The sequence below is a fragment of the Dermochelys coriacea genome, chromosome 1, assembly GCF_009764565.3.
Source record: "Dermochelys coriacea isolate rDerCor1 chromosome 1, rDerCor1.pri.v4, whole genome shotgun sequence".
In the NCBI taxonomy this organism is placed as follows: domain Eukaryota; kingdom Metazoa; phylum Chordata; order Testudines; family Dermochelyidae; genus Dermochelys; species Dermochelys coriacea.
Genome location: NC_050068.2, coordinates 151,916,652 through 151,936,223, shown reverse-complemented (window position 1 = coordinate 151,936,223; position 19,572 = coordinate 151,916,652). Strand labels below are relative to the sequence as shown.

The following is a 19,572-nucleotide window of genomic DNA, read 5'->3' as shown; positions in this document are numbered from 1 at the left end:
TTCTGTGTTGCTTAAATGTTTGCTCATTATATAGGTGTTTGAGGATATCCTGTCTGTCCCCATTCTAGGCTGCTTTTCGTTTGCATGTGGGGAAATTGGGATTTGTGAAAAACAAGTGTTTTAACAATGAAAATGCTTTTATGCCTTTATAACAGACTGGTTTTTCACTACAACACATTTTTCAAAGTATTTACTGCACAGCAGGGTTTTTTCAGTCTAACTTCAGAGAAAGTGATGCTGCAATTTAATTATACTTGACCAAAACTTCAAAGTATTTTTTCAAGTTGTGGAAGTTTTATTAAATAGTCTCTATTTACCACTTAACATTTCTGATAAGCTAAACTTTTATTTTTATTCTTCTCTAACTTTATTGGCAAGACATTATATTGGGAAAGGGTGACCATTACCAAAAAAAAACCCTTCCCAACAGTTGTTTATGGGCTTTGTGTGTTAAGAATTATGTAGGTTTTAAAGCTGTACAATGATGTTAAAAATCTTTTAAAAACTATATGTTTATAATGTAGAATAAGTGCTTTTGCTATGTACTTCAAAAATGAAAAATGACTTACTTGTATACTTTGAAATAGTCAGAATTTCTGTAACCCAAACTCAAAACCTTCACTGGGGAACCAGATTGTTGAAGCACAAAACAGCTACAAGTTAGGTTAGTGTACATGCAGGATCATGGGTGTGAGTGGTGCTGGTTTTAACAGGCAAGGCGGCTAAGGCAGCTGAAAAGTCAATTGACATGGCTGTTCTCTGATGAACCCCCAGCTGTCAGATCTTTATGGAGCTTCAGCAGGAGTGCACTCTGCTCCTCCTATTGGGAAGCACTGTGAATGAGTTGTGGACGCACTGCCTTTTCCTCATTGGAATGAACTTCTTCTGGAGGGTATATCTACACAGCAGCTAGAAGGTGTGATTCGCAGCTCAGATAGACATACATTCACTAGCTCTGCTTGAGCCAGCATGCTAAAAATAGCACTGTGGCTGCGGTGGCAAGGGTATCAGCTTGGTCTAGCCACCTGATTACAGTCCTCCCTGACCCCAGATATGTACTCATGCAGCTAGCAAGAGCCACTGTCGGTGCCATCAGAGCCACACTGCTATTCTAAGCATGCCAACTTTGCTAAATTTGGTCCATGGTATTACACAAGATCACCATTTAAAAAAATAAATGTTATAAGCACTGAGCAAATGGTCAAATGCAGCTGTTTGATCTTCATAGGTGTCTGAAAAGGATGCTGTTGGGTTTTTCAAATTGTTGATCTGCTACTTTTCCACCCTCAATCTATGGATCTATTGTGTGAAATCACTTGTCTATTTGTAAACTGATTGAGCACGTAAAGTTAATGAAAAACTCGTCTACTAATTTATTGAAAAATATGATTCTGGCATTATTTCTTAGCTAAGTTTTGTAGTATAGCTTTTACATTGTAGGCTGAATGTATGAGGTTTTTAATAATCCTTTTGGTAAATATTACATCCAGATGCTAAATCTAATTCACAGGAGAACACTCTCTTCTGGGAACAAGGCTTACAGCAGACGCATGTTCAAGGAGGAACCCATACAATATGTGGCCATATTTATATAAGTTAAATACAGACAATGTTCTGCAGAAGTTCAAATTTGGAAAATCCCTCCCACAGGCCAAATTGTGCATATACATCTGTAGAAATCACAGGGAAAATTTTGACACACACACAAAACTAAACCCAAACAAAACAACCCTCCATCCCCAAACAACCTCTTCCAGTGCTTTCATAGGGCCAAGGACATTGTATAAACTGTACAAAATGCAGGCATGTAAATATGGAAGAAGTATATGCACCCTATTCTGACTTTCATCAGTCACCTGCACAGATTACTCATTTTTCCTATCTAGAATTATTTGCTTGTTCATGTGTCCATACTGTTGCTATGTAAATAGATGGAGAGAGACCGTGTTTCCTAATCCATAGGTCCTGTCCAAGAATACTTCTCCATTTTGTGTCATGGAGATTCTGTGGAACAGCCTATCAATAGTGTATGTAGGGGAAGCCATAACTGAAATAAACAACTTCTGCCTTACGTGCCCTCTTCTGAGTGCTGGTTTTCTGGCAGATGTCTCTATACAGTGGCCTGTTAAAATTTGGCTGATATTACTGAAGAGATCTGCCAAAAAAAATCATCAGAAGTGTAGAATTTGGCCTCAAGAGTGCATTCACCACAGCCAAATTGTTGTCCGTAACAAAACAGTCTCAGACACTTTTTAGGATGTGGACAATTGAAACAAAGTAAATTGTTATGGATAACAAAGCGCATTGTTTTCTTATGGAGAAGGCTGTCACAGCCATAACACAAACAAGGGTGTGGGTTTTTTGTTTGTTTTTTTTTTTGTTTTTTTTTTAAAGCCATTCTGACTATTAACTGTGGCTGACCAACTACACAGCAAGCCTGTGATGTTAATTGTAGAAAAAATTCAATTCCGTCCATGTGTATTGTAATTGACAATATTTTTGAAAATAGTCTTAGTTAAATATTAAATAGTGTTAAACAATTTCATTGTAAAATAAAGAATATTTAACTTCACTCATAATTTCCCTTACAAAAAGCTTTAATAATAATTAATTTATTGTATACCATAAGTTGATGGCCGTCCTTAATTATGGTCTTCTGTAAAGTTGCTGCATATTCAAACACTTTTATGAGTTCCGACTGATGTCTTTATTTTGCAGGAAATGGTAAACTTTACATGTTTGGCAGCAATAACTGGGGACAGTTAGGACTAGGAACAAAGAATACTATCAACAAGCCAACTTGTGTAAAAGGTTTGTCTTATTTTCTTCTTTGGCTTTTTGATAGATGGCTTGAATGAAAAAGTGATTTATAGTATCAATTTCCAAATTAAATACAAGGTCCCTATTTGATCTTCCATCACCTCACAATTCTAGGTTTTGTGGAGTTTGAGAACTTCTCAAGATGCACAGAATCTTTTTGGATACCCATTAAGAATTCCAATTCAGTGTCATCTCTGTTTCTGTCCAACTTCATTCCATATGCAGGGAAGTTATTGGACTGTTGATCTCTGAAGTGCTGTTTGATGCTTAGACACCAAGAGAGCGTATCATTATATGTATGCATTGTTGTTTTAGCCATGTTGGTCCCAGGATATTAGAGGGACAAGGTGAATAAGGTAATATTTTTCATTGGACCAACTTCTGTTGGTGAGAGAGGCAAGCTTTCAACCTTACACAGAGCTCTTCGTCAGGTCTGAAGTTGGTCCAATAAAAGAGATTACCTCACCCATCTTGTCTCTCTAGTATCATTATATGTAACCTTCTACCAATGCAACCCCTGACCAAGATAGTCTCATTATCTGTCCTACTACTTTTTGAGCAAATATGAGAAATACCTGAAGGTATCCCAAAAAAGCAGAGCCATTAATGGATTCACCCACATCCACTATACAAGTAATTAAATAAAGAAGGAATGAAATAAATACCCATGCACTTTTACAGATCATGGAATTTGTCATTGCATCACAAACTCTTACAGTTTCTCCCAGCCAGCTCTACCTTCTCTAACAAATCAATAATTCTTTCCCCATCAAAAAATGTATTCTGTCAATTCACCCCATTATTATTAGTACATCATTCTCCACCATCAAATCCATTAACTCCCTTCCTCTCTCTCATCAGATTTGTTCAGTTGCCCATCATCAAATGCAAATTATTCAGTCTGTTCAAACCCTTTTCATCCAGGAATCAATCAATTCTGCACCAAACATCTTTCCAGCGCCTTTGCTGCTTCTGTTCCTCTCCTTCTACCTTTTTCAGGCTGATGACAGAGGGGAGAGCAGGATCACTGGGATCTTCACCTCTTCTGTCAACAGCTATGTGAGGATACGGGGTTGGTTTTTGCCTCGGCTAAGATAGCGTGGAAGCTCTCCCTTTGCTTCTGCTCTCAGACTATGGCAGGCAATGGAGAGAGTGAGAGGAGCCCAGAATAGAGCTCCTTCTTTCAGGAATGGGGGGGGGGCTGGGAGTAGGGCTGGACAGGACAGTTTCTTCACTCTCCTTGGCAGTGGCCAGCTGTGGAAAGGACACATGGTGACTCCAAGCTGGTGACAGCTGGCTATGGAATGAGATGGCAACAATTCCCTGCTCAAGTCCTGCTTGGGGCCAAGCAGCAGTAGTAGCATGTTGCTGTTGCAATCCTGAGAAAGTGCCTTCTTGGGCTTGCCCAGGAGCAGATGATCCTTGTGGGGAAGTGAGGGTAAACTCTATCAGTAATGCCAAAACTGTCAGCCATGTTACAGGCACTGTTAGCAGGGCTGATATACTGAGGTGCCATACATCTGGTTGCTATGGGGATACTCCTGGCCTTACAGGCTATAGATGGCACACAGCAGATGGAGGAGGTACATATGGGGAGAATGCAGGCTTCTGAAGAGCTAATTCAGATAATCTCCATACCCAAAAGAGGCAGAATGTAGGGTTTTCTGCATATGCTCTGTGATCCCACAGTACTTCCATTTTTTTTTCAGGTGCAGCAACAAGTAAAAGGGCTCGGAAGAACATGGCGATTTCTGAGTACAGTAGAACCTCAGAGTTACGAGCACTCTGAAATGTTCATAATTCTGAACAAAACATTATAGTTCTTCTTTCAAAAGTTTACAACTGATCATTGACTTAATACAGCTTTGAAACTTTACTAGGCAGATGAAAAATGGTGCTTTCCCTTTTTTATTAGTTGATTACGTTGAACACAGTACTGTACTGTATTTGCATTTTTTTGGTCTCTGCTGCTGCCTGATTGTGTACTCCCATTTCAAAATGAGGTTGTGTGGTTGACTGGTCAGTTTGTAACTCTGGTGTTTGTAACTCTGAGGTTCTACTGTATGGTGTCGGTGGGTGTTGGGTAGAAAAGGGTCCAAAGCAGGGAGGATTTGTGTTTGTGTGGGAAAGTTCTAAGCCTGGGTGGCTGGTGGGAGAGGGTTCAGAGTTGAGCGGGTAAGTCTGAGCTGTGGAGTGACTGGGTAGAAAGTGGAAGGGCTGTCAGTCAGGCAGGATGGGGATGTTTTGGAGCTGGTGGAGGTTGGTTTGTGGGGAGCTTGAGAAGGGTCTGAAAAAGGAGGGAGATGCCCTAGGTTGGCAGGATTGAGTGCTGGGGGAAATCAAATCAGTTTGTGAATGAGTATGGGTGTATTGCTAGTGGGTGTGTGGACGTGGTAGAGAGAAACAGTAAGAAGGATAGTAGGGTAAGTGGTACATAGATTGTAGGGGCAGAAATTGGGAAGTAGAGAGAAGGTGAGAGGTCACATGGATAAATATTTTTCTCTATTTTTGAAATGGGGAGGAGTTACTAGAGGAGAGTGGATGCCCGTTTTTCTTCCCTCTTTTCTACCAAAACACTTCCCCATGACTAACCCCTTCCCCCACACAGGGTCCAGTTTTTCACTTCAAAAGCACTAGGGAGGGATAGAGGAAGAATGAGTGTGTTGCCGGGCGCATGCGCATGGTGGTGGGTGTAGTGGGAGTTTGCTGTCTGCAGCCACAGCACTTATTCTGGGCACTAGCCCACAGTAGGCTTGCTACTAACAGCTGGTGATTACATCGGTTAATGTGACCAGTTGGGAGGGTGATATAGAATGTGTCAGCCAAGGGGAGAGAGGAACAATAGAGAATTGGTATGTGGGGGTGAAAAGTTAGGGGAGTAGGAGGCAACAGAATTGGGTGATTATAAGGACACAAAATGGAGGGAGAAGGAAAATAGTGGGTTAGTAACATCATTTAAGTACTGAAAATTGGAGCAAGTGCCATCCATATAGTCACCAGTTCAACTTGCTGCATTCTTCTGAGGGTTACGTTACCATGGTAAGATGTGGTCTCTGGTTGACTGGAATATTAGCACTCATGCAGTTAATATGAATGACAGCTACAAACATTTGGGGAATCTTTCTATTTTTGTTTACCAAGGGGTGATTTTGATTGACACATTCTTATGAAATAAAGAGAAATGTTAGCTTAGAGTGTTCAGTTTATATTGTAAGTTTACCTGCTGCTGGTAAAAATATTAAACGAGCAGATGGCTATATTCAGATTGCAAAATGTTGTTAAGCAAATGTAACTATCAACTTGTTTGTAAACGTATTCTCTGACTTTAATTCATAGCTTTAAAACCAGAAAAAGTTAAACTTGCTGCTTGCGGGAGAAACCACAGTTTAGTTTACACAGGTATGTAATCTACATTATTTACATACTAGGTAAATATTTAAGGCAAAATTCTGCCCTTGGTTTCATGCATAGTTCTAATTCTGTAATGGGAGCTCCCTATGTGCATCTTGGGGAAAAACATAGCAGTGAAATGGGGAGGAGTTACTAGAGGAGAGTGACTGGTTTCAGAGTAGCAGCCATGTAAGTCTGTATCCGCAAAAAGAAGAGGAGTACTTGTGGGCTTAGCCCATGAAAACTTATGCTCAAATAAATGTGTTAATCTCTAAGATGCCACAAGTACTCCTGTTCTTTTTAGAGGAGAGTGAATGCCCTTTTTTCCTTCCCTTTTTTCAACCAAAACACTTACCCATGACTAGCCACTTGAACCACTTGTCATGCATTCTGTGCTCTGCATTCCTGAAATAACTTTTCCATGCCATGGTGTTTGTAAAGGAATTATATATAGGAATTTGTAAACAATAGCCATCTTGAAGAATTTCCTCCTGCCCTATTTTGATCTGAGGGTAACAATTTTATATAACTTCAGAAAAGGTCTGGATATGCAGCAAATATCTTTTAGAACTCTCTTCTATTCTTCCTAAAAGGCAATATGCTCTGTCTCCCATTGTTGGGTTTGAGAAATTAGTTTGCTAAGCTTTAGAAGTTGGCACTTTCATTTTACAGAGATAATATGCAAGGATTGACATGTTTTTAAAATTTGTAGAAAGGAACTGTCCTCCATATGGCACCAATCTTTGGAGCCTACAGTGATGTGAAGAGAGTGGTTGATTTGCTAAGGGTTTAATATATGTGTGAACTCAGGATATAGTAAATTATTCTTACAATATAACGGAACACTTTTAATAAGGATTGACTATAGTAAATTGAACAAGGTACAGATTTACAACTTGAAACGGGTATTGTGGCTGAATAATTTTTATGACCACCATTAACATTTGTAGTTATGCATGTTAAAATAACATTAAGGGTAATTAAAACTCATGCTTCAGGGCACAAGCTAATTAACCCTGGGTTAAGAAAGAAATTATTTCCCCTGCCCTTTTTATCATGTTGTACACCTGGAAGCATCTATCTATCTATCTATCTTAGGTACTTATATGGCCCCCATCACCATAGTATCTGAGTATCTCACAAACTTTAATGTATTTATCCATCACAACATCACTGTGAGATTGGGAAGTACTATTATCTCCGTTTGACAGCTGCGGAAATGAAACACTGAGAGGCTAAGTGACTCACTCAAGGTATCACAGGAAGTCTGTAGCAGAGCTGGGAATTGAACCCACGTCTCAAGTCCTAGCGTAGTGCCCTAACCACTAGTCCATCCTGCCTCTTATGGAGTTTCTTTGCCTTCTTCTGAAGAATAAGGTGCTGTTTACTTCCAGTGGGAGGATACTGAACTAGATGGACTGTTGGTTCAGACTGGTATGACAAAGCCAATATACTGTAACTATTTTGAGGGGATGTATTTGAAAGAAATGAGAACTGTAATCTAAAACCTTTTTGTTACAATTATCATTTGACAAAGTGATAGAACATGTACAGTAATAGTGTACATGAGATTTTGTTTTTTTGAAATTTTACAATACAGAAAAAATTTGCAACACTAGAAGTACAATACATAATGTAACTACAATAACTATAGTAATTGATAAAAACTGCTGTGTGTGAGCTAAGTATTATTAAAGTAAGAATATATGTATACAGTATTTTTTCCAAGGTAGTGGTATAATGAGAGATGGAATCTTTTACCTCTGGGTTACCCCTCGCTTCCTTCAGATCCACCTTCAAGATTCTCTTCTGCTGTGATACTTACCAGAAATCAGCCAGATTGGCTAAGTCAGAAACAAAATCAATGCGACCTGTGTTTCTAAAACACTTGGGTGCTTTTGAAAATTCCACGTATGCGTACCTAATTATAGGTTTAGGAAACTAACATTAGGGTCCAGATTTTTAAGAATTTTGGTCTCTGAATGCATAACAGTTCACAATAACAAAACAAAAAGCCCCACAAACTCCATCACCTAATACTTTTAAATGATTAAGATCCAGGGTAAAGCAATTAAAGAAAACACTTAATTTGTTTAAAAATTATTAAATTTGATTGAATATTTGTACAATGAATTTGAAAAATTGTGCTATTACAACTTTAGATTAATATTTATAATTAACTAAATTAAGCTTTTTAAACAAAATGCCACTACTAGTGGGCTTTCATTTGAATTTTACAAAACTGTTATAGGCACACACAAAAGAAACCCTGACAAAAATTTGAAAATTAAGGCTTTTATCATGCAAGTCCTTAAGTGAGTATATTACTTTGCTTTATGAATGGTTCTACTGACTTCAGTTGGACTACTCATATGCTTAAAGTTAAGCACGGGCATAAACGTTGCAACATCAGGGGCTAAATCTGTATTTTTAATAATTTTTCTTAGTGGCATAAAATATTTGTCACTTCAAGACAAAGTTGCTACATTGTTAACCCTGTCGCAAGTTATTTAGTCTTTCAGTACATTAGTGGTGTTATTGTGAACTGTTATGTCCGCAGAGATCAAAATTCTTAAAAAGTAGGAGCCTAATACCAGTTTCCTAAACCTACATGTAGGCACCCATGTGTGGGATTTGCAAAAGCACCAAAGTGCCTTAGGAGCTCAAGTCATGTTGACTTCAAACAGCAAACCTTGATGGATGAGTACAGCCTGGTAAAGCATTTCAGGCTGTACTTGTCTTGTGAAGGTTCAACATATTGGAAGAGGATGGCTGGAAATATAGCTATCTGCTTATCAATGTTGTGTTTGATTTTGTAGTGTTCTTCTGCTAAAAGTGTAGTGAGGCCCTGGGTTAGTCTCTTATCACAGATGAGCATTTTAAATATTAAACTCTTTAGCAGAAGAAACATAAAATCTGAAATTATTTTAATTAGGAAGCTAAAGAAACGCGTACAAAACATCAGCTTTGCCAATTTAAAACTATATTGAGAAAATATAGAGCTAGCAACAAATAAATAAAACTCTGATTGAAATAATAGTACCCTAGGTCTTATAGCACTTTTCATCAGTAGATGTCAAAGCACTTCAGAGGAGGTCAATCTAAAAAATTAAGTAAGAATGATTTAAATAAAAAGTATTTTTTTAAATTAAGAGACATTTTTATCCACCCTGTTCAAAATCATCAAGCATGTACATAATAATTAGGTGATTTATATATTGTTACCATGTCCATGCCTCCTCATTTGCCTCCAATTTTGTCACACTTGCTTATTATGTTTGTGTTAAAGTAGATGTAAACTATTGACTGTGTCTTTCTGGTGTGGTGCATAGCACCTACTACAATGGGCCCCCAACACCAGGGTGTTTTGTTCTTATCACAATGCAACTGAATAAGAAACCAGTCATACAACTTAATTCATTAACTAAATATGTCCTTTTTTTTGATAGCATATATTTCCCGTTATTTATAAATGGACTGACCAGCAGTCCATGACTGTATACCAAGTACTATGTTAAACATCTTTGTAATGCTGCTCCTATATACAAACATAATTTTATTATATTTTAAAATCCAATAAAATTGCTTAGATAAAAGTTCCGCTGTAGTAGAGGCCAACATAAAGCCTGTGCACCACTTATGCCCTTGAAATAGAGTTTATCTGGGATTTAAGGGTTGCAAAGGTCTTTAATAGCTCTCTGCATCAAGCTGAATTTTCACCTATAGTGATTTGTAGTCTTCAGAGGAACTCGGCCCACTGCAAAATTAGGGTAAAAAAAAATGTATCTTGTAATACTCAGTTGCGAATATTCCCCGTGATTCCTGTGTAACACCTGCGTTACTTTCATATTACTTCGTAATGTCTGAGCCTTTCAGTTTTTTTCAGAGCAGATTAGATTCTCCTGATATCCTTCCTGTGTTTTACATTTTTATGTAGTGTGTCTTGAGGGAGAACTAAATTATAAATAATCTCTTTTTTTCACCTTTTATGTACAAGCCAACAGTCTAACTGGGAACTGTTAAAACTCTCTTATGTACATAAATGATAGAGAAACAAAATCTGATGCTACCAGATTGAAAAAAACAATCAGAAGTGACAAACTTCACCCTAAGTTTAGCTAGTACCAAAAGGCTCTTTTTTTTAGTTTTCCATTTTATCTATAAGTTGCCTTTGGTACCTGGACTTTCCAGCAATTACTCAGTCTGCAGATATTTTTAAGTCAAGGCTCTCCAAGATGTCTTCATGTCTCTTGAGCTCTAAAAGAACTACAGAGTATGTAGAGTTCCTTCACTTTTGACATCTCTTTCCAAGCTGAGGGAAAACCCAACCTTCTCTAGATGCATATGTATGGAGAGGAAGACTGTTAGAACTTCCCCATCCAAAGTGCCCAGGAAAGCTTCCTCGGGAATCACAGCAGCAACTCATAATATCAGTGTTAGAAATTTTTAGGATAGCTTAGCAAAGCTTTTCTGCAATACTTTTTCTTAGGAAGAAATTGAGCCTCAAACTTTCTGACTTTGCTACTTACTCTACATATCACTTACTCTACATATTACATGTGCTTTTCTATGTGCAGAACGAGGACATGGTATATGCTGCTGGACGGTAAAGTGAAGGGCAATTGGGATTAGGTGACACAGAGGAAAGAAGCACGTTTTCATTAATTAGTTTTTTTACCAACCAGTACAAGATGAAACAGCTGGCAGCTGGATCTTACACATCAGCAGCATAAATGGTGAGAGCAAAAGCTAATAACAAAGCCTATACCATGAAAAGGTAAAAACAAGTTAACAACATAGCTTATCCTTTGATAGCCCCATTGACCCTGATGGAAGCCTTATACTTTTCGTTTTCCAAAAGCAGTAATTAGCAGCGGAGACTTAATAAGTCCATGTGGTGGTAGAAAGGATTTCAACTATCTGATGCTAGGCTCCTTTTCTCCCTTTGCAATCTCATTCATACCTCTTTCAGAAATCCTACCTTATAGCAGCCAGTAAGATGTGTGCTAGGCTATTTTCCTTTCTACCAATGGCTAAGGCTCTCCTCGGATTTGCGAAGCAGCCCTGCGTAGTTTTAGTTCCAAATACTGCCCCAGGAACTGCTGCAGCTAGAAGGGTTTTATGCAGAGCTAGCTTCCCACAGCTTGGAATTGCTGTACAGAGAAGGTTGGATGGTGGCTGAAGATTATTGTATCGTTCCTTTGCCTCAGCCGCTCCTTGTTGCTGACATGGGTGTCTGTGCAGATGAGACTAGGTCTGGGACAAACAGGAGAACAGCTACTCTAATCAGCATGAGGGAGACAGAATGAAGTTGGGGTGAGTGGGAGAGGGATAGGAGAGAATCAGTGGGGTGAATGGAAAAGCTGGGATAGAGAATCAATTTGGAGAAAAGAGAAATGGGAATCTATTGATGACACAAGTGGAGTCATGCCATCCTGAAGTTACTAATAGGATAGGAATAAGCCTAACATCCATAATATTCCCCAGAATGTGTGTACACAGACCACCAGCTACTTGGGAATCTGACAGCCTCCAATCTTATTGCTTACTGGAGAAACATGTCTGGAAATAAATGTTAAATGTTGCCATTTCTGGTCTAATACTACGTGGTCACTAAATATTCCATGGCACATTTCAGAAGATTGTGAGGGATGGGTTGCATTGGTATCTCTGGCTCTATGCTTTGCTATGTTTGAGTGCCAGTTGATAGCTGTCTTCATACTTCAGCAATGGCTATGTTTTAGCAGTGTCACATAGAGTGTGTGAACTGCCTCTGGATGGAAGCCACAAGTAAATGTAAATAATATTGTTAGACCAGCTTTGGTTTTAAATCTGACTTTCTGCCGCTTTATTTTAGAGGATGGACAGCTTTTCGTGTGGGGTGACAATTCTGAAGGTCAGATTGGCCTAGCTGGTGAAGCCAGTGTGTGTGTACCTTGTCAAGTGGATGTTGGAAAGCCTGTTTCCTGGGTCTCCTGTGGATATTACCATTCTGCTTTGGTAACAAGTAAGATAATGATATTCTGTGTAATAGACCTAACTACATCAATGGGCCTCAAATTGTGGTCCTTATTTTCATCTGCTAAATTGCTTTAAAAATAGCTAATGACACATTAAATACTTCCCTAATGATATATGCCATGGTACGTTATTGATCACAAATACAAAGGAAAGTGGTCTGTACGCTTGTCCCTGAGACTTACCTCTAATTAACAATTTCTCTAAAATTTGCTCCATGGATGAAATGATTTGGGAAACGGATATTCTGTTCCATGATTCTTTATTGTAACTGATTAGTACTACCATGTGAAAACAAATTACAAGAACGTTAGTGTGTGGGACAGTGTTATGGAAAAAGGTTAATGCTGAATGAATGTCTTGTCACACTGATTTTATTTTAGTGAGACATACAACAAATGCCTTAGGTGAATTGGATTTCTATTTTGTACAATAATCCAGTATCTCTGAGACTATTCATATTTGCTCATGTGTACTGACCCTCTTCTCTTCTACCTTTCCCTCCCTTCCCCCCAAAAATGCAAATCTTGAATAGGCACCTATCACATATTTTTCAGAAAAATGCATCTTTCCTGCTAATTCACTGCCTTAATTGTCAAGGTTTGATGCTATACATTTGAATTTCTGAGGCAAACTGAACATATGCTGTATAAAGTAGAAATGTCTTGAGGGAATGAGTGCTATGTATGGCTATTTACAGCTGTGCAATAAAAAAAAATTAAATATTTTTAGAAAGCATGCTCAAAATAGACATCTGGAATTTTGTCAAAGCACCATCAAAAGATTTAACAGGAAGCATAATGTATTAAAAGCAATAATCCATCCATGAAAACCTATAACCTTGCAGAGAATTATGAAGACATGTGCAGCTCTAAGGAAGCAAAGAAGGGAGGAATCTGCAAAGACTGTTAAGATTTGTGTTTCCTTCAGGGAGATAATGACAGTTAATATACAGATAATTTTTACTGTGCAGGATTTGAGCTAAGAGACACTCTCTGACATTTCTATAGCTCATTCCCACCCCCCTCCCCAAAATCATGTTTCCTGATTTGAGTGAATTATAGTGAAGATGATATTAAAGGCATGGGCAACTATTTATTCTCATCACATGTATGGACCCCAAATAATACTAAGTCTTTAATCTCATCTCAGTCTCAATAAAGTATTAAGACTTCAATAGATCAATAATTTTGGATTACAGAGCTTTTAATAGGCATCCAGAAACTACATAAATGACAGATTTCTACAGATAACATTTGTGTGGGTCCCTGAGAGTATGCCATGAACAGAATGAAAGCATTCAGTGATTATAAAGTATATGTAGAGGGTGTTTTGCCTATAGTATGCAACTTTGTATTAATGATGCTTTCTTAAAATAAATAAGTTAAATGCTTATGATTGACCAGAAGTTTAGCAGCCATTAAATATTCTTCAGCTTCCAAGCACCACAATCGACAAGTAGATGTGTACGTCAAAAAACCCAGCTCTTCCGGGGCATAGCGAGAAGGTAGTATACTAAAAACTTGATCAACAAATGGTTTTTGATAGCTTACTATGATATGGAGCCAAAAATTGAGTTGCTGATTTGGCCACAATAGAATTTAGTAGAGACTATAATCCAAAATTTTTAGCCCTGTGACAATTTAACCCAGGAGAGAGGTTTGAAAACTACTTGCACATACTTAATAGTCCCAGCTGTCAGGCTTGATAGACTTTCTCAGCATGGAAGTACTAGATCAAGGTGTTGGGCCCATGGAGAAAAATTTAACTTTTTTTTTTAATTTGAGTGTTTTAGCAATCAGATATCTGAAGAGGGATATAGTGTATCTGGTGTCAAAGAAGGTTCATATTAACTTAATGGACTAAATTCAACCATGTGGGTAAGAGGGCCCTACTGAAGCCAAGAAGAGCTTTATGCACATTTGTGAGAGCAGAATATGGTCAAGCGTGTATAATAATAAATCTTTTGAGCTTTGGTCTAGCCACTAGCACTGATAGGTCTTCTCCATATGCAGATCAGGCAGAAAGATGGCCAGTTACTTTCTTTGTAGTCTTTGGATCATTGGCTGCTCTTCTTTTCTCCCACACTCAATTTTTTCTCTTGCTTCACTGAGGAGAAGCAGCAAAGATGGCTTTTGGCTTTTAGTCCTTTTTGGACTTTTTCGGTAGTGTGTTTGCCAGCTTTTCTTTTTCTTTCTTTCTTTCTTTCTGCCCTTTCAGCGGAAGGACTAAAATTTCATATATATTTTTGTGATGATACTGTTTGGGGTCATATCTATAGGGTTCTTTTGCCAAATCTATAACCAGGCCCTTTATCAAGGAGGTGCTTCTGGGAATGGATGGAAGACATGGCCTGCCTCTGCAATGCAGATACCCTCTCTGCACAGAAGTGGCTGAGGGGAACAGTGTGCCTGCCCACTGCCCTGGTCCCCCATGCAGAAATGGATCCTCTGAGTCAAAGGAAAATTTGAATGATGTTTTGGATTAGAACTCCCCTTGTGCTTTTCCCTTGCCAGAAGCAGATAAGACAGACTCTCAAGCCCCCACGATGGCATCCTTGCTACAAATGAGACTTTGATTGACATAGATAGAAACCTTTGGAGAAGCCCCTCTAAAGAGTGCTTTGCAGGTTCCTATGGGTCCCTTTCATGTGTGTTCCTTATTTTCATGGAACTGTTTTCAGCCAAGCTCGGAAGCCGTCACTTCACCAAGCTCCTTCATAGACCTCTGCTGTGTGAGAGGTGCAGCTATTTGATCCAGAGGTACAGCCTTCAGAATCACTTAGAAGGTTCAGAGGAAAGGAATGTTCAAGCCATGTCACACATCCCTTAAAGTTGTGCCAATAGTGGAAGTAGAAGTGGAGACTGTGCTCTCTCTTCTCGAATGATTCCAAAAGGGAAAAGAATATTCTTAACTGAAAATGATAGAGGAGATAAATTACTGAAGGGAGTCCCCAGGTACATCCCTGGCTAGGTCCATAAGCACTATGTTGGCTACAAAAATGTAGGAAGCCTGACTGTTATCGCTCTCTCCCCCGTCCCTGTCCCATGAATGTCTCTGTGGCAGCATGCACCAAATTTTTCTCTGTTCCATTAGGGCCACTAACTTTCCAAAAGCCATTTTGGAGTAGAGCTTGATGCAGGGGAAGAGTCAAGAAATGTCATCAGTTTCTCCCCAGTTATTATCCAAATGTTGGAATTTGAGAAGTTATGACCAGCTCTGTTTGGACAAAAATATAGAAGGGTCATTAGGATGTAGACTTCTGCCTCTACTTCCAGACCATGCATGGAATGGATCTCCGCATAAGAATATTCCCTGTGTAGAAGCTCAGCTTCCCAAAGAATTCTGAAACTTCACTAATAATTTTCTGGTTGCTCTTGGGCACTTAGGGTTTGCTTATGCTCACAGCAAATGTTGTTGGTTCCTCTGTCATAATGCAAGAGGCCTCTCTAGCCACATCAGTGGTCAGTAAGAGCCTTAGAACATACTTCAAGTTCCATCCTTTCCAAATACACTTTCATATATTGGGTTCTTTTCCTTCTAGCTATTTCAGCTGATTTGGGCTGCAATAAGCACTTCAGCTCCTGAGGATCACTATATATGGAATCCTGGGGCTACTGGATCTGTAAACACAATTCCTATGTTGTCTTCCCTGGCCTACCTCCAGCCTCCCCTGGTGCCTGTTCTCTACTGGCTTATGTGGGTTGGCATGAAGATCCCCCCTCCTAACCCCTCTCAGTGAGAGAGAGAGAGGGAAGTTTTCCCTTTGCATTTCCATGCTAGGCCCCTGTGGGCCAGGGTTTAGTAGGACAGAGGGCCCTTCGCATTAGGGAGAATTTTACCTTTTGGGGAAAAACTCAGAGATCTGATATTGGAAAAGCAGAGTAAACAATCATATTAGATGGAAGCATTATGGATCGGACTTGCCAAATATCTAAACTTAATATGTTTCTAAAACTGTACTCAAATCATCTGACTTTGGAGCCTGATAGGACTTCTTATGTTTGTTTCAAAGTTATGCTTCAGCATTTCCTAAACTGCTTTTGCCCAAGAGGCTCTCCTTAATGTATTAAAAAATGTACTGTAGTAATTGGGGCTATCTTTCTTAGCTGGATTATGAAGTTTAGAAAAGAAATTGAATAAGCTTGGTTAGTTTGGGAAGTCAATGGAAGACTGACCACTTGAATCTATAACCCCATTAATTAGGTTTGTGAGCAGGTTAATAGATATGGTGCACTAGTGTGTTTCCAGATTTATGAAAAATTGACACTGAATTTTAAAAAGATTGCTTTATCTTCTTTTGAGAGAGAATCTCATGTGCAGCTCTAACAGTCAGTAGCTCACTGACTTGATTCTAGAAATAAATGAGATACACTTAAATATATATGCGTAAAAATGATGACTCTTGTTTTTCAACATTTGCAGCCGTTGATTTACTCTTTTCTTTCTCTTCTTTCGCCCAGAAACACTGGGGCCTCTCTGAGAATCCTTAACAGAATCCCAAAGTAAGAGCCTGGTGCTACAGCCTCTTTTGTATCAGTCTGACCCCAAGTTGCAAAAAGTGTTAATTATCTAATAGATTTACAGAAACTTTAGGAACGGTATGCTATCAAGGTTACAGTTTTCACATTATCTTTGTTATGGAGGCACTGATTGTGATTTCATAGTTAAGGTAGTGATCCATTTTGCACTTAACGAAGGGATTCAACTCTGTTTTACATATGTTCTCCTCAAACTTGCAACACTTACTTTTTAAGTACAGAATTAATTTTCTGAGGATATACCAATAAATCCATTCATTTTTTGCACTCAGATTAATTAAACTGGGTTCTTTATGAAATTTAGCACCTGGGTCTGTCTTTTTTTGTCCCAAAGGATCTTAGCAACAGAATAATACACACTTCAAACTTTTCATGTAGTTAAAATTAATTGATATCTTGTGCATAGGCTGTATTTGAAGAAATTAGATTGTAATTAAGTTATTAATGATAGGCTACAGACCGGCTCAAGTCAACAGCCCAGGTAACTCTTCAGTGGAGCTGTTTTGACGTCAAGGGTAACTCAACCAGTTGCCACCCTTCCTCTACAGCTAATTTACATTCAGCATTTCTACTGGTGGTAATTACTCAGTGGTATAAAGGAGACGGAGAGAGTTATATAAAATTGGCAGACTTAGTCCAGTGATCATTGCTCTTTAAAGGTTCTGTAGCTGCCAGCTGGTTTATGTGTCAGTTGGTTGACCTGATAGCACTGCTGCCTTGTCTTCACTGCACATTGAGGAAGCGGGAGGCAGAAGTGTAGGAGAAGCCATTAAAGCAGAGTGTCACTGGGAATCGATCTAGCACCGATTTTGTTAACACAGCCTTCTAAATGCCTAAATCAGTTGCACATTAAGGGCCAGATTCACCAGAACACTTCTGTTGCTTTGTGCTGCTCTGGGGAGACAAACTTAACTGGTCAGTGCACTCTGGCTACTTTGCTGTACCAATGAATGTATCCTTAAGTTAAAACGTAAATGATTTAAGGTTAATACTACGTCTCTTCAGATCATTAGAAATATTGCATATTAGTACTGTTTTGGGATTTCTTTTTTAGTACGCATGTGTGGAAACTCCTTAGGGAAATTCCCAGACAAAAAACTGCTTTAAAATGGAACAACTAAGATTGAGAAGAAGTATCAGTAATTTAGGGTAAACAGTGTTTTAGGGATGTTGTAATTATTCCCAAAATCAGCAATATAAACCAGAAATTTCAGAGTTAACTGGATTTTTTTTAGTGTGTACCCTTATGTTAAAGTAAGAAATTCCCAGCATGCAAACAACCTTAAATTTGCCCTGCACCAGTACTAGAAGGGGGGGGTAGTGATGAAAAAAATCTGTCTTGAAAGATCATTTATGTATCCTGTGCAAGATCCAGGCAGATTTGCAGTTGGAGGAGTGCATGGACTGTTCCCAAATTACTTCCTCCAAGGAGGTGGTGGCAGGAAGAAATGCTGCATATTGTGTGAGCTTCTGGTGGCATTCTGCTTCTCTGACTAATCCAGTCCTCCTCCTGGGATAGGAGGCTCTTTGCTACCCTTTGCCATCCACTAACTGCTGTTGACATGATCTAGCCCCAAATAACTAACAACCAAAATTTCACAAAAATTAAACATTGGCTCAGCAGAAAAATACAATGGGCCAAATTCAGCCCTGGGCAATTCAGATGATTTAAATAGAATTACCTCAGCAATTAATTTGAGCCACAGCTCTATATACAGAATGTCTTGCACACTCAGTGAGTGTTTTACCAGAGTAAAAGCTGAATAAAGATTTGATAAAGGGAAGAGGGAAATGGAATGCATGCAACATAAATGGTTCATTTCTTTTGAACTCTGAATTGCTACTTTTTCATTTTTCAAAATAAAAAAACATTTTAATTCCTTGCTTTTGCCTATTCTGCCTATTCTATTTAGGTTTCATTGACTTCAGTAGGCTTTGGAATTGGTCCTTGATTTTATTAACCTTGCTTTTTAATAATTTTATTCATACCCATTTGCTTTGGACAAGTGTGTATGTATTTCTGTTTTGAGTTTGATTATGTGGTTATTTTTAATTCTTTCTTATTTTCAGTTTCTGTCCTCTAGACTTATTTGGTTTTGGCATGGTAATTGCCCTTAGGACCTCAAAATCCAAATGACAGAGATGCGGAAAGGGATAAACGTGAGGGAAGGATTCTAATGTAAAATTGCTTGGGCCATACAAGGAAATATAGTGTTATATACAGTGCAGTTACTTATGGGCTCATGTTTTGGAGTCTGTGATTTGTGTGTATCAAGAGCATTTAAAATGTAGTTTTATGAAAATGTGCTTGAATTCATAGCATTTGGATGTGATCCTTTAGACATTTGCTGTGTATATTAGGACTGCCTCTTAATTCTATAAATGTGGTTTGTTAATGCTTAAGTTTATTGGGCTATAATTGTGGAAAATTAGTGTATCAGAAATGTACTCTAGATAGGTATCTATAATTATGCTTTAATAATGGGACAGTTTCCCAGTGTTTTAAGTAATGGCTACAGCCACATAATTAACACGTTTCCCTGAGCACCCAGCCCTTAGTCTAAACATTTCTTTGTCTTCGATTTGTTTCATATGAGAAATTTATTTATCCTTTTGCTTTGGTAAATCCAGCTATGATTAAAAAACAAAATCAAACTGTTTCTTAGAGGATATATGGAGATGTAAATAATTTTTATGGTGATTCTTTCCACCAAATCTATTTAGAGCCAAATTTCTACCTATTTAGTTGTTCGCCACTCCCATTGACTCTGATGGATGGGAGTTGTATGTAAATGGGAGTGGA

General features: G+C 38.4%; 1 protein-coding gene across 1 annotated transcript in view; it reads left to right on the top strand.

Annotated features, from left to right (window-relative positions):
• The window catches only part of RPGR (retinitis pigmentosa GTPase regulator), a 99,350-nt gene that overhangs the window by 8,272 nt on the left and 71,506 nt on the right, over positions 1–19,572 (top strand). The window contains 5 exon segments of the mRNA XM_043505639.1: positions 2,719–2,811; positions 6,157–6,219; positions 10,788–10,798; positions 10,800–10,939; positions 12,060–12,217. Coding sequence (XP_043361574.1) covers positions 2,719–2,811; positions 6,157–6,219; positions 10,788–10,798; positions 10,800–10,939; positions 12,060–12,217 — 465 coding nt within the window.